Genomic DNA, 15,716 nt, shown 5'->3' with positions numbered 1-15,716 from the left:
GTGAAGGCTACAGGAATGTAGTCCCACTCAGTAGAGAAGATGTGTGAAGAGATCAGATCAGTCCATAAGAGGGTCGTTTAGGAGTCTGGTAACAGCGGGAGAGAAGCTGTTTTTGAATCTGTTAGTGCGTGTTCTCAGACTTTGGTATCTCCTACCCGATGGAAGAAGTTGGAAGAGTGAATAAGCCGGGTGGGTGGGGCCTTTGATAATGCTGCCTGCCTCCCCAAGACAGCGGGAGGTGTAGACGATGGGAGGCGGGTTCGTGTGACTGGGCTGTGTTTATGACTCTCTGTAGTTTGTTAGTGTTAGGCCAAGCAGTTGCCATACCAGACTGTGAAACAGCCAGATAGGATGCTTTCTGTGGTGCATCTGTAAAAGTTGGTAAAATCAATATGGACATACCGAATTTCTGTAGTTTCCTGAGGAAATATAGGCGCTGTTGTGCTTTCTTGGTCATAGCGCGACGTGGGTGAACCAGGACAGATTGTTGGTGATGTGCACACCTCGGAATTTGAAGCTGTCAGCCATTTCCACCTCGGCTCCGTTGATGCAGGCAGGGCTGTGTACAATACTTCACTTCCTGAAGTCAATGACCAGCTCTTTAGTTTTGCTGACATTGAGGGATAGATTGTTGTTTTTACCCCACTCCAATAGGTTCTCTATCTCCCTCCTGTATTCTGACTCGTTGTTGTTTAAAATCCGACCCACGAGCTAAGTCCTAGGGTTTGGAGCTTTGATATGAGTTTGGCTGGGATTTTGGTATTGAAGTGAATAAATAGGAGTTTGAGTTAGGAGTCCTTGTTGTCGAGATGCTCGAGGGATGAGAGTAGGACTGGTTGAAATCCAAGAAAAAAATGACACTGACATTACTTAATAATAACCTTTATTGTCACAAGTAGGCTTACATTAACACTGCGATGAAGTTACTGTGAAAAGCCCCTAGTTGCCATATTCAGGTACACAGAGGGAGAATTCATTATGTCAAAATTACTTAACAGCACGTCGTTCGGGACTTGTGGGGAGGAAACCGGAGCACTCGGAGGAAACCCACGCAGACACGGGGAGAACGTGCGGACTCCGTACAGACAGTGACCCAAGCTGGGAATTGAACCTGGGACCCTTCAGTATATGGATGACATTACCATCTCCACTCTCTCAGAGTCATGCTTTGGCGTCTTCGCGGAAGCAAACCAAAGAATCAACCTCAACCCCAATAAGACTCGAGTCATTTACCAACCCACCCCAGGACAAGACCAGGTCTCTCCCTTAATCAAGATCAGCGCAGAAACCCAACCAAACGTGTGACATTTCCCTATCTGGGGGGGCCACCTCTCCTGTAAGGCTCACATAGATGCGGAGATCCAACATCGTATCTAATCCACAAGCACTTCCTTCGGATGCCTAAGGTCACGAGTCTCTGATGACCGTTACATCCGCGCTGACACCAAGATCCTCGTGTACAAGGCAGACGTTCTCCCAACTCTTCTATACGGCTCAGAAACCTGGACTACATACAGATGTCACCTCATGGTCCTGAAGAGGTACCATTAACATTGTATGAGACAAATTTTCCACATCAGCTGGGAGGACAGGTGTACTGACAGCAGTCTTCTTGAAGGAGCCAAGAGCACCGAGGCCATGATAATTTGTGATTAACTCTGTCGGACCAGCTACCTGCTTAGGATGTCAGAGTCCCAACTGCCAAAATAAATCATCTTCACCCAGCTCAAGGAAGGCTCCCGAACAAGTGGAGGACAAAGGAAGCACTTCAAAGACACCCTGAAGCCTTGCCTCAAGAGATGCAACATGGACGTTAATGCCTGGGAGACCCTTGCTCAGAAGAGACCAACTTGTAGGAACCTCCTGATTGAAAGGATAGAATTTTTCGAGGACAGCTGGTGACAAGAGTAGGCCCGGAAAAAGAGCCTGAGAAAGGAATTCCAGCGATCTAGAGTCCAAGGACTGACCCAACAACTGGGAAAAACCTGCCAAGAGTGCAGGTGAAGATGCGGCACTAGGATCTGTCTCTTCAGCCATGCAAGGTCTCACCGAATCATGACCAGTAACATAGAGTTCCTGAAGTGGTCAATAATTCCCATTAGCGGGTGATCGCCAAAGAATTGCAGGAGGCAATCTTAGGTTGTAAGCAGTCCAGCATCAGTTACAGTTCCTCCTCCTTCAATTCTGTCCTTCTGACTTTTGCATCCTTTACATTCACCTCTATTGGCCTTTCATTGATAGTTGTGCCTTGTGCTGCCCGCATTCAGGAATTCCTTTCTAAAAATCTCTGCCTCTCCACCTTTTTCCGTTTAAGACTTTACATAAATCCACCTTTGATGTTAGCTATTGGTCACCCCTCATTTGGTTTAACGTCCTTTTTATTTGTTTTCCTTTTGAAGTACTTTGGAGTGTTTTTCTATGTTACTGGAACTATATAAATACAAGTTATTGCTGTTAGTAATGACGTTGGCATTGTATTAATTATGATTATTTATTGCTAACATCTAAAATTTCTCTGTTATCTTTTGAATGTGCTTTGTAATGTTTTGGTTTTCTACAACAAAAAATAAAATATTTTATAATTCTGATTACTCAATTAAGTCTGTTGCTGTACATTTATAAACAACCAACATTTTATTTTAAAATCCCCACTTTGTTTTTGAATAGTGGAGAATGTTAAAGAAGTATTGAAGCTCGCATTGGAAAATAAAAACGGGGTTGTACAAACAGGTGACCTGACTGTTTTCCTCGATGGTATGACAGTAGATCAGGAATCTGTACCAAATGGCACAGCACCAGCAACCAGTGAGTAACAGTCACTAGTCTGATGACTGGTATAATAAATGTATATTTATTTCAAGATAATTTTTGAGTCAAAATATATCTATTTAACTGAAATTGTTTTTCACAGAAGTTCAGCAGAATGGAGATGCCATCCATGTAAATGGAGGTGAATCCTCAACAAGGGCTAGAACAAGGTATGTAAAGACTTTGTTGAAATGTAGCCACATTCCTGACTGAGACACGGCTGTTTTAAATGTGATTTCCAGAGGTGAAAATAAATTGCTGCAGAATCCTCTTGTTGGGAAATCTGGAAAAAATGTATGCATTAATGTAACTGAACAGAAAATGAGAAATGTTTGAGTTACTATGAAAATACCCAAAGTACCAAAGCCATTTGTACCGTGTAATTATGAAATGATGAATGAAAATTGCTTATTGTCACAAGTAGGCTTCAAATGAAGTTACTGTGAAAAGCCCCTAGTCGCCACATTCCGGCGCCTGTTCAGGGAGGCTGGTACGGGAATTGAACCGTGCTGCTGGCCTGCCTTGGTCTGCTTTCAAAGCCAGCTATTTAGGCCTGTGCTAAATGAATTAGTATATCTAGGGGCTGATTTAGCACAGGGCTAAATCACAGGCCAGCAGCATGGATCAATTCCCATACCAGCTTCCCCAAACAGACGCCGGAATGTGGCGACTAGGGGCTTTTCACAGTAACTTTATTTGAAGCCTACATGTGACAATAAGCGATTTTCATATCGTGATCTAGTATTTTGAAAAGCAACATAACTTTTCTCATATTTGCAACTGTCAACTTTAAAAACTTTTAAGAAATGCCTTGAAAATACATAAAAACGCTGATGGTTTGGAACTAGAAATCGATTTTTAAGAATGATTTCTGCACTTATTTAAATTGTGAGCAGGTGTTTGGGTAAGAGTTTATCTACAGGGAAAAAATAGACAAAATGTAAACAAGTTTGAACTAGAAATTTGCAATAACATTACAGCCTTAAGTCACACTAAATTGTTGCAAGATTTGTTTAGTAAACGGATAGACAAAATATAGTCAGTAAAGTATAAATGGAAAAATTGTCAGGTCAAATTGCTTCATATATAGGGAAGTGTTGGAATATTTTTATTTTCTCAGTATGCATGATGTGCGATGGAAACTACTAACCTTGGTAGTTTGGGGTGTGGTTTCATGACACTGAATTTGCAATTGATTTTTACATCTGTATGAATTACGTGAAATGATTGTTAAGAATGTTGCTTGATGGAGCATTCTATTGGTCACTCCCTGTTGATAGTCTGTTATAGTAGTGGATATGCCTCCTAGTCAGCTTTGTGGTTTGATCTGTATGGAAACCTGAAGTTCTGGTTTGAAATTCCTAACTTACTGTGCATTATCCTAATTCCACTATATCCCCGACATTCAAATTTGCTTGCCTCCATTGTATTTTTATAAAGAGACATTTGGGAATTTGTATGCTCACTGGCCATATAAATCATTGGGAGTAATTTTAACTTTGGTGATGGTGTGAAACAGGTAATATTGATTCAGCTGCCTGTTATACATCTCTTCCAACTTTTGTTTCTATTTAAATCAATGGAAATTATTGGATGGATAACAGATGGCTGAATTGGTATCACCCATTTTACACTATCACCGAAATCAAAATTACTTTCGTTGGAGGCATATGATTGTAGCCTGTGGTTTAAAAAAAAAACTCATTTGTAATTTGCACAGCTAAAGCTTCTTTTGGACAAAAGAAATCTACTTTGTAATTTGTACATCATTTATTCCCTACTGTTCTTCTTGATGAGGATGACCAGGCTGTCTGATCCCCAGAATTGTGGAAATGGATCTTGCAGATTTGTGTCTCAGTTTTCATAGGGAATATCTAGCACGGCACTCCTTGAAGTTTAAGTGCAGCTACTTTAAGACTCATCTTCTTCAGTTTATTCCCTGATCCACAGCTTCTGCGTACTTACCTGACTCTGGCTGGGTGCGCATTATTTTTCACAGCTGCTCCTTTTAGTGACCAAGCAATGTCATGAAGGGGAGAGAGCTCCTAAATGTAGAAATAGATTGCTGAAGGCTTGGTCCCTAGAAGGATAAGTCCGATTGTGCTCCACTTCAGTTAATGCTAATTAAACTTTGTACCATACAGGAACAATGCATTTCCTTCAGTGAGAGTTGTGTATATTACTTTTAAATGAAATAATTTACATTCAACAATCTACTTTTTAAATAATTTTTATTAGTGTCACAAGTAGACCTACATTAACACTAAAATGAAGATACTGTGAAAATCCCTTAGTGCCACACTACGGCGCCTGTTTTGGTACACTGAAGGAGAATTCAGAATATCCAATTCATCTAACAAGTCTACTTTGCTTGCTTGCACTGCTAAATCACCTGAATTCAACATGAATTCTAGCTAGCAGCATTCTCTATATTTCCACAATATACTAACTCTTTTAACTCGATGTCTAAATCACATGTGGCAATTTCTGAGCTGGAATGGGATGATTAACAGTTTTGAAGGAATTGAGAAAGATGAGTAGAGATAGATAAGCCTTGGCTGCAATAGCACAAGGTGTTGTTGGTGACTTTGCATTCTTAGTACAGTGGGAGTAGAAGAAACCATATTGGAGGGTGTAGGAATAAGCACGCAGACACGGGGAGAATGTGCAATCCTCACGGACAGTGACCCAGAGTCGGGATTCGAACCCGGGTCCTCAGTGCCGTAGGCAGCAATGCTAACCACTGTGTCACCGTGCTGCCCCTCCATTTAGAACTTGAGACGAAGGTAGCTGTGTATATGTGTCTTTGCTCATGAAGGAGGGAAAACTGACTTATTTGTGCTGATGAAGTTATTGGAACTCTACCTAACTTTCTCTGATGATCTTGAAATAGACAGTAGATTTGGACAGAAAGTGCTGTTGCAGTTCGAAATGTTTTAGGCAAATATGGCACTTGACAACCAGGTAGCTGAAAGCCATGTCAAATTTCAGCCAGTAGATTTAACGTTACAGATATACATGTTATACAGATTGAGCAATGGTGGGAAACTGGCCATAACTGGTCAGCACGGTAGCATGGTGGTTAGCATAAATGCTTCACAGCTCCAGGGTCCCAGGTTCGGTTCCCGGCTGGGTCACTGTCTGCGGAGTCTGCACGTCCTCCCCGTGTGTGCGTGGGTTTCCTCCGGGTGCTCTGGTTTCCTCCCACAGTCCAAAGATGTGCGGGTTAGGTGGATTGGCCATGCTAAATTGCCCGTAGTGTCCTAAAAAGTAAGGTTGGGGGGGGGGGGGGGGGGGGGGGGGGGTTGTTGGGTTACGGGTATAGGGTGGATACGTGGGTTTGAGTAGAGCTCGGCACAACATCGAGGGCCGAAGGGCCTGTTCTGTGCTGTACTGTTCTATGTTCTATAACCTCCCGTTCTCCCAAAATAATTGATGCCTTAATGGGGTAGTGGTCCAGTTGTAATGCTCCACCCTGAGGCACTGAGGAGCAATCCTAAATTCAGCACATACTGAAAATCAAAACTGGGATGTTCTAGATCTGTATGGCTTGAGTATTTTTTCTTCTAATTTAGTTGTTTTAATTTTCTCCTGTGCCTTTGTATCCTTTTACTGTTTGTACCATTAGCATGTTTATTTGTCTGTTGTTATAGAATCATTTACAGCACAAAAGGAGGCCATTTGGCCCATCACATCTGTTCTGGCCCCCATAGAACAATCAGTCAGTCCTATTCACTCCACTCAATCCCTATGGCCCTGCAAGTCCCTTCAAGGACCCATCTAATTTTCTTTTGAAATCATTGGTTGTCTCCGCTTCCACCAACCTCATGAGCAATGGGTTCCAGGTCATTATTGCTCGGTGTGTAAATCTGTATTCCCTGGTCCTTCTATTATCAGGGAATTATATTTCCTTGGCTACCAACCCAAACCTGTCGTAATCTTGTACAACTCTATCACATTTCTCCTTTGCTCTAAGGAGAATAACCCCAGCTTCTCCACCCAAACCTTGTAATTAAAATTCCCTATTCCTGTATTTAAAATTCCCTATTCCCGGAACCATTCTAGTAAATCTCTTCCCTCTTTTAAGGACCTCCTATCCTTCCAAAAGTGTGGTGACCCGAACTGGACTCTAGTTGATGCCTAACCAAAGCTTTATAAAGGTTCAGCATAATTTCCCTGCTTTTGTACACTTCAATTTATGAAAAGCACCATTCTGTCTACTTGCTAACCATTCTCAATATGTCTTGCCACTTTTCAAAGATTTATGCACATTAGCTCCCAGACACTGTAGAACGATGCTATTGTGTTTATATTGCCTTATCCCTTCAGCCAAAATGCATCACATCTCCCATCTTCATATTAAATTTAATTTGCCACATTTCTCCTCAAACTGCTTGCATATCTATATTCTGTTGCTGTCGATCAATATCATCCTCACTGGATGCCAGTCCTCCAATTTTTAAAAAAAACCTTTGGACTGTATTTATTTCCTCCAGTTTTGCTTTTTGTTGAAACGTTGCTCTTTCTTAACATCTTCAATAAATCTGTGCCTGTCTATATTTGATTCTTTATTATTGTATTCCTGACTTTGTTAATTATTCCCCGCTGGATATCTTTTTTAGCCCCTGTTCCCTTCCATCATTTATTTCCTTAGGGTAAATGTGAGATGCTTATTGAAATTTACGTAATGATTTAACTTTTTAAAAATTTAGGTAAACTCTACTTCTCGTAGCTTGAAATTAATTCTTCGTTAACCTAGTACAGACATGAGAGCAAGGCAGATCATGGAATGAGCTGCATGGGAACGAAGCTGAGAACTAGCATGCAAAAGAACAGTGTCCTGAAGTATAGCTCCATAACACGCACCGGTACTTAAATGTCAACATATTTCCAATGCTGGCAGCAAGAGGGGCATTTGTTTTTTTTATTTCAGACTCAGTGATTTTCAATTTTTTCCTGCAAAAACTGATTTACTTCTAGAGACCTTTAGAGAGTACCCTACCTTTCAAAAGACATGTCAGCTACTCATGGGAATTTAAGCAACCTTATCATTATGCAGCAATGGAAAATATGTGCTATTAAGTCAAGAAGAAAAAAAAATCTTAGAATCTTTCGGGTCCCCAAGTGTACCTCAAATTGAAAACGTATTTAATAACGTTGTATCAAATTGTAATTTAGAACACTGGAAAAACTGCGGGAAACAAGTTCTGTTTCAATTTGTACATGGATAGAATAACAAAGGAATGTGCTGTAACCAGTTGAATGATTAAATGTGCCATTTAAACTTGAAATGCCACATATTGTTAGCTGTTGTACTTTACAGATGATGGATGTTGCATAATGGTCGGGATCACTAATATATACACGGGGTGGGGGGGGAATGTTTCTGTTTTTTTACTGCAAAATATTTGAAAATTATAAGTTAAATTCTCTTCTCTATTAATGAAAGAAAAAGATTGAAGATTTTCATTTTTAAAAAACATTTTGAGCACAATACTTCAGAATTGGAAAAGGCGATCTTCGGGTTGCACAATTATGGTGTTTTTCAGTTGCTGAGACTAGACATAGGATTATCCCTGTTTCATGTTAAACTGTTCATAGCTTGGCAGCTATTGCAAAATTGTCTTGCTGTGGTAGTGTTTTTATGGCTGGTCTATTTATGAATTGTCATGTTTAATCATGGCTGCAGTCAAAGTGGAAATATTTATTGCATAAAGTATTATTGCTGTAAAGAACTTGATCCCAAGTTGTTCCAAATTCTTAACTGGTCACAGTCTGTTAGTTGAAGAATTTCTCAAGTTTTCCGGAGGAGTAATTCAAGGAGAAACGAAGCGGTAATTCTGCACTGATGTTAAGCAGGGTGAATTCTCATGTCTATCTGCCAATTAGGACTGAATTTGTATACTCTGCCTTTTTAAGACTAGTCATTTACTTTTGGTGGCAGGTATTTTTATTGTGAATATTTTCTTTACAAAGAACAAAAATACAATTAAACAATAAATATACACATCGCTGAGTTGGATGAACAGTTACATTGAACTCAGGAATGCAATGTTAGTAGGATTGAAGCCGGTTGGTGAAGTTGAAACCAAGACCCAGAGCTTTTCTTTATAAAGAGGGCTTATTGACTTTGTTCAGTATCTCAGCTTTAATCACTCGCACCCAGTATCCCAGCTCTCCCCTATTTATACTCTTTTGAGTACCAATATTACTAATTTGTTGATTGGCATCGCTTTAAAGGGGCATTTAAAGGGCAGCACGGTAGCACAAGTGGATAGCACTGTGGCTTCACAGCGCCAGGGTCCCAGGTTCAATTCCCCGCTGGGTCACTGTCTGTGCAGAGTCTGCACGTTCACCCCATGTCTGCGTGGGTTTCCTCTGGATGCTCCGGTTTCCTCCCACAGTTCAAAGACGTGCAGGTTAGGTGGATCGGCCATGATAAATTGTCCTTGGTGTCGAAAAAAAGGTGAGGAAGGGTTATTGGGTTATGAGGATAGGGTGCAAGTGAGGGTTTAAGTGGGTCGGTGCAAACCCGATGGACTCATTCTGCATTGTATGTTCTATAAAAAGACAAAACTTTTATAGGAAACTTATGTCATGACTGCCTGGGCTAGTGTGTGGTCAATTCCAGCCCCAGGGATTAGCGCCCTGCTGAGTACAAAAAAATCAATCCGGGGATAAGCCTTGTGGACACGGGAGAAAAAGGAGAACGCCATACCTCCCGGCCTCAAAAACCTCCAAGGATCTACCCCTCCCATCTGATCCATAAACCCCCTCAGCACTGTGGCCGCCGCAGTCCTCTTGCCCGTCTTAGACCTCGAACGATCCAGAGCTGGGTCCAGCACCGTATTTAAATCCCCTTCCAAGATCAAGCCCCCCGTCTCCAGGTCCGGAATCCGGCTCGACATTCGCCGCATGAAACCTGCATCGTCCCAATTCTGGTACACATTAACCAGAACCACCCACTCCCCTTGAAGCCTACCACTCACCATTACGTATCTGCCACAGCTATCCGCCACCACACCCGACGCCACAAACGACAAGCTCTTGCCAACTAAAATCGCCACCCCTCGATTCTAGCCCCGAGTAGAACACTTGCCCAACCCAGCCTCTTCTCAGCCCCACCTGGTCCGCCATCTTAAGGTGAGTCTCCTGGAGCATGGCTACGTCTGCACCCAGCCCTTTCAAGTGCGCCAAGACCCGGGACCGCTTCACCGGCCCATTCAGCCCCCTCACGTTCCATGTGACCAGCCGAATCGGAGAATTCCTCCCCCGTCCTCTGCGCCGGTCAGCCATGACTCTCCCTCGGCTCACCACGTGCCCACAAAACCCCCCAGGCCCGTTCCCCACGGTGGTAGACCCCCTCCCAACTTCCCCCATCGCCAGCTGTTCCCCTTCAGCCCCTCCAGCAGCAACCCGGTTTCCCCCCCCCCCCCCCCCCCCCCCCCAAGCTAGGGCCCCCCCCTAGCTGCGCAATCCCTTCCATAAGTCAGCCGACTCCTGCTGACCCCGGCTGCTCCCGCCACCCCAATGACCCTCCCCAGTGCAACACAACCACCACTCCCCCCACCCAGTGCCGATCCCGCCCACTGCTCCTCCACCGCGGGAAGAAAGCCTGCGCTTCCATCTCAGACCCCGCCCCCCCCCGACCCAACACGTGGGAAAAAGAAGGGCGCGTGACCCAGTGGGCCCGCGAACAGCTCCCCAGCCCTCTACCAGTGAAAAAACATGAAAGAACCAAAATGAATAAATAAGAGCCCCAAAAACGCGAAAAAGCTAAAAAAAAGGCAAAAAGACATTAACAATCACAAATAGAAAAACGAAAGGATACCATGGAGGACAAAGCCTCCGGACTATGTACATCAGTACCCAGCCCCCCAGTCCTCAGTTCGAGTCCAACATCTTTGCCTGGACGAAGGCCCAGGTATCCTCCGGGGAATCAAAGTAGAGCTGGCGGTCCTTGTAAGTGACACAGAGGCGAGCCGGCTGTAGCAGGCCAAACTTCACCCCCTTCCTGTGACGCACTCCCTTTGTCCGATTAAAACCAGCCCTTCTCTTTGCCACCTCCGCACTCCAGTCCTGATAAATCCGAATCTCTGCATTCTCCCACTTGCTGCTCCTCTCCTTCGCCCATCTCAGCACACACTCACGGTCAACGAAGCGGTGAAAACGGACCAGCACCGCCCTGGGCGGCCCATTCGGCACCGCCCTGGGCGGCTCATTCGGCTTGGGTTTCCTCATCAGCACTCAATGGGCACCCTCCAGTTCCAAGGGCCCCTGGAATGACCCCGCGCCCATTAACGAGTTCAACATCACGGCCACATAGGCCCCCAAGTCCGAACCTTCCAGCCCCTCCGGGAGACCCAGGATCCGCAAGTTCTTCCGACGGGAGCGATTCTCCATCTCCTCCAGCCTCGCTTGCCATTTCTTGTGGAGTGCCTCTTGCGACTCCACCTTCACTGCCAGGCCTAGGATTTCGTCCTAGCTCTCCGAGGCCTTGTGCCGTAACTCACGGATCTCTGCACCCTGAGCCGTCTGAGTTGCCATGAGCTTGTCCAGCGAGGCCTTAAGCGGTTCCAAAAGCTCAGCCTTCAGCTCTCTAAAGCAGCGCTGAAGCAGCTCCTGCTGCTCCTGCACCCACTGCTGCCACGCTGCCGGCTCCCCGCCCGCCGCCATCTTGTTTCTCCTGCCTTGCACCTTTCTCTGCTCCAAAGCCGATTTTTTTACTGCTCTGCTCCTGGTCCAGTCCATCCACCGGCAGAAAATCGCAGTGGATGTGTTCCCACACCGGGAAAAGTCCAACCAGCACCACAACGGGCCCTTAAAAGAGCCCAAAAGACCGAAAGTAGCGGGAGCTACCGAACGTGCGGCTTAGCTCCGCATCACCGCAACCGGAAGTCAACTCGCCCCTCTTCTACACACACCCAAAATTAAATCCTGGAACACACCATCCTGACTAGCAAGCTGCCTCAGCTTAAGTCCACTGCTAAAAGGTGCATTCCGATTATGCGTCCAGGGACAAAAAATAACAAAATAAAACAAAAGAAATGGGAACAAATGGAAATCAAATGGCATCTCTGCTGGGAATGTAAACAAATGTAAACAAATTAGAATGTTGCTTCGGGGGCTGATGATGGACTCCAGACTCTATGGTGCCTGCAGATCATGGATCACCTCAAGCGTACTAGTGACACCCCGTGCTCCCTCTTCAGAGAAACCTGGCTGTGTATATAGTTGAAGTAGAGGAGCAGTCGGGCTGGATGACCTTTTCAACTGCCAGGGACCTGGGTTTGATTCCGGGCTTGGGTCACTGTCTGTGAGGAGTCTGCACGTTCTCCCTGTGTCTGCATGGGTTTCCTCCGGGTGCTCCGGTTTCCTCCCACAAGTCCTGAAAGACATGCTTGTTAGGTGAATTGAACATTCTGAATTGTCCCTCAGTGTAGGAGATTTTCACAGTAACTTCATTGCAGTGTTAATGTAAGCCTACTTGTGACACTAATAAAGATTATTATTACTGCCTGCTGCCTGGATCTATTAATGGCCAGGACCAAGAGCAGGCAAAATTTTGAGATCCTCACCCTGCACACCTCTCTCTGCACCAGGTGGCCAAAGATCAAGAGTGTGAGGCTGAAATGCAACCAAACTTTGAGCAACAGCCCCTTAAAAGTTTTGAAAAGGAGTTGCAATCTCACACAATTTATATAAACATGGAACACCGACTCCTCAAGGCCGCAGAAAATACCCTGGGAGTCCATGAACTTTTGTTGCATGGTACTGCTGCGTGCAACACCCTCCACATCAAATCCCTGATGATAAAGGGGAGGACTACCACACAGAGAGCCCTCCACTAGGGGCTCCTGTCACCTCCACATGACACGACAGAACGCCACGGTGTGTCAGGATGATTGCTGAGGATGAGGAAGTGAAGGGTCTGCAGCAAATCCTGGACAACTGATTCCCCCTGTGTGGAATGAAAAGTCACGAGGGAATTTCCGTGAGATGGTCAAATTATGGGGCTCAGGTCATGACGGTGACTTTGGGACCTGTGGACAATGTGAATGAAGTTTGTCCTAATGGGGGTCAGTTCAGACGGGAGTCCACCATTTGCTTGAGTCACACCTCAACACTTCAAGTGCATGCAGGTAGGAGCACCACTGTTTTAAGGCAATGGATGGCTTTTGGTCATGAGCTGGACATCAGATGTGTAATGTGTAGGTTGTTCTGGCATCATCCAACCCACTACTCCGCCAGTATGTCCCCAACTCTGGTCACTTTAGCAGCCTGAGCCCTCTCTTCCACTAGCCACGTGAAACCGTACGGAGGTGCGGATTCCTGAGTAGCGGCTCTCCGGCAATAGCTGCTACTCCTGATGGGAGAGAGTTCGAGTGCGAGGTAACAATAGTCCAGACTTTGATTAGTTCATGGTAAAAGATGGAAATATGGAGATCTATAAACAAGAGCTGCAGGTCATAATTGAAGTTGTACACCTGGCAGAAAAAATAGATTGCCGGTGCACACTGGGGAGCGGGATTAACATAAAGGTATTGCTGCAGTCTCCCTATTTATACTCTTTTATTTATTTGAACACATTCTGTATCATTTAAAATGAGAATTTAACAAAGGCATGCAAACTAAGCGCTTGCAGCACATCCACGAGCCATAAATGGCATCTCAGCCTTTGGACAACTCTGCTGGGAATGTAAACAAGTTAGTGTTGGAAATTTATTCAGTTCTTTGCATTGAAGTTCCTTCATCTAAAGCATCTCTTCAAAGCTCTATTCATTCATACAGATGTGTCTGATGAACGAACATTGCAGTTGAAGATTCATTGGTAGAAAAGAAATACATGTAGACCACTGAAGATTCCATGATTCTCCCAAGATCAGTGATCAGATGAAAATTGAAAGCTGCAATTTTCCAGTCAGTCAGCTTCCTGGCTCAGCCACATGGTGAAGACTCTGGTCCCTTAGCGGCGTAATCTCTGGAAAACCTCCATCAGACATCTGGGTTGACAGGGGCTGTTCCTTCCAGCATCTTCCACAAGGAGAGAGTGAGCTTACTCTTTTGAGTGCTGAATTAGCTAATTATAAAATAAAACCTAATTCGACCAGTTGATAGCCCATTTAAAGAGCACTGTAACATAAAATGTGCTCCAAGTACTCAATTAAGCAATGCCCATCACCTTTGTATCCTAACAATATAATTAACATACCATTAACATTCAGGATCTGTAAAATCTGCTCTATGTTCCTAAAGAAGGTGATGGCAGCAATGCTCAAAGCTGTGACGACAGAAAAATAATATAAAGACCTGGGGATCAAAACTTAGCAGAATAAAATAGAGATCTTCAATTCCAGCAAAACATTACTTCTTTATTCTTTAAAAAATTTTTTATTCTCCTTTTCACATTTTCATCCAAATTTACACCCATGTGGTGAATGTATAATATAAATTCACACAGACTGTGACCCAGCCGGGAATCGAACCTGGGACCCTGGAGCTGTGAAGCATTTATGCTAACCACCATGCTACCCTGCTGCCCCGTGTATGAGATGTGTATGTTGCAGGGGTCCAGTCCAATTATGTGCGCCAGCGTCTCCTCGAAAAAGGGGCCCAGAACCTTTTCAAAGTTTAAAATCGTTCCCAGCCGACCGCGCGACCCCATCGTGGACCCCCCACCAGAAACTGCCCCAGGCCTGCGCCGTGTGACCACCCGCCCACCACGGAGGGTTATCGTGCCACTTTTGCGGCCAGCCCCAACACCCACGGCAGCACTGCCCGGCCCGCAATGCGACCTGCAGCAGCTGCGGACTGAAAGGACACTTTGTGAAGGTATGCCTGGCTAAAACCAAAACCTCAAACTTGAACGCTATCCAGAACAATCACCCCTCCAACGCACAGGCCCGTAGACCCCACAATGTGGCAGCGTGTTTGCCGACTCCGCCTCCTCCCGCCACATGCGATCAATGGGGCGGCCATCTTGGACACCATCTTCCTCGACGCACGCCACGTGCGATCAACGGGGGCCACCATCTTGGCAATCACCCAATATGCAAATCGACGACTACGACCTCCGTGGACAGTCATCATGGGGCCGCTCCAGCACCGCTGACCAAGCCACCGACTACCCGCAGCTCACGCAGTCACTTTGGACCAGTCGCGGCTAAAGCACCTCAGAAGCTCCATGATGTCCATTCAAGTCAACGGATACAAAACACCGTGCCTCTTCGACTCCGGGAGCACTGAGAGCTTCGTTCACCCAGACCTGGTAAGACGCTGCTCGCTCACGATATTTCCAGCACGGCAAACTATCTCCCTCACCTCGGGGTCGCACTTGGTCCAGATACAAGGGCGCACGATTGCGACACTAACGATACAGGGCGCCAACTACTCCAACTTCCAATTGTATGTACTCCCAGACCTCTGCGCCCCTCTCCTACTCGGACTCGATTTTCAGTGTAACCTCAGGAGTCTAACACTCAGCTTCAGCGGACCCTTGTCCCCTCTCACTATATGCAGTTTAGCAACTCTAAAAATCGACCCCCCTCCACTCTTCCCTAACCTCACCGCTAACTGCAAACCCGTGGCCACTCGCAGCAGGAGGTATAGCCTGCAGGACAGGGTATTTATTAGAGCCGAAGTCCAGCGGCTCTTACGTGAGGGAATCATAGAGGCCAGTAATAGCCCCTGGAGAGCTCAGGTGGTGGTCGTCAAGACCGGGGAAAAGTTCCGGATGGTGGTTGATTACAGCCAGACCATTAACTGGTTCACGCACCTCGATGCATACCCCCTCCACCGGATTGCAGACATGGTCAATCAGATTGCCCAGTACCGCATCTTCTCCACGGTGGATTTGAAGTCTGCATACTACCAGCTCCCAATCTGCCCGGAGGACCGCCACTACAAGG

The 15,716-nt window shown here is 45.3% G+C and overlaps 1 protein-coding gene across 2 annotated transcripts in view; it reads left to right on the top strand.

Moving 5' to 3' along the window:
- The window catches only part of LOC119972433 (NEDD4-like E3 ubiquitin-protein ligase WWP1), a 291,224-nt gene that overhangs the window by 172,110 nt on the left and 103,398 nt on the right, over positions 1–15,716 (top strand). For both annotated transcript variants that reach the window (XM_038809115.1, XM_038809116.1), the window contains 2 exons: positions 2,668–2,805; positions 2,912–2,978. In XM_038809115.1, the coding sequence (XP_038665043.1) occupies positions 2,668–2,805; positions 2,912–2,978 (205 nt within the window). The remainder of the gene's footprint in view (positions 1–2,667; positions 2,806–2,911; positions 2,979–15,716) is intronic.

This window comes from Scyliorhinus canicula, chromosome 10 (assembly GCF_902713615.1).
Source record: "Scyliorhinus canicula chromosome 10, sScyCan1.1, whole genome shotgun sequence".
Taxonomy (NCBI): domain Eukaryota; kingdom Metazoa; phylum Chordata; class Chondrichthyes; order Carcharhiniformes; family Scyliorhinidae; genus Scyliorhinus; species Scyliorhinus canicula.
The sequence above is the reverse complement of the archived record's forward strand: the minus strand, read 5'-3'. Positions and strand labels throughout refer to the sequence as shown.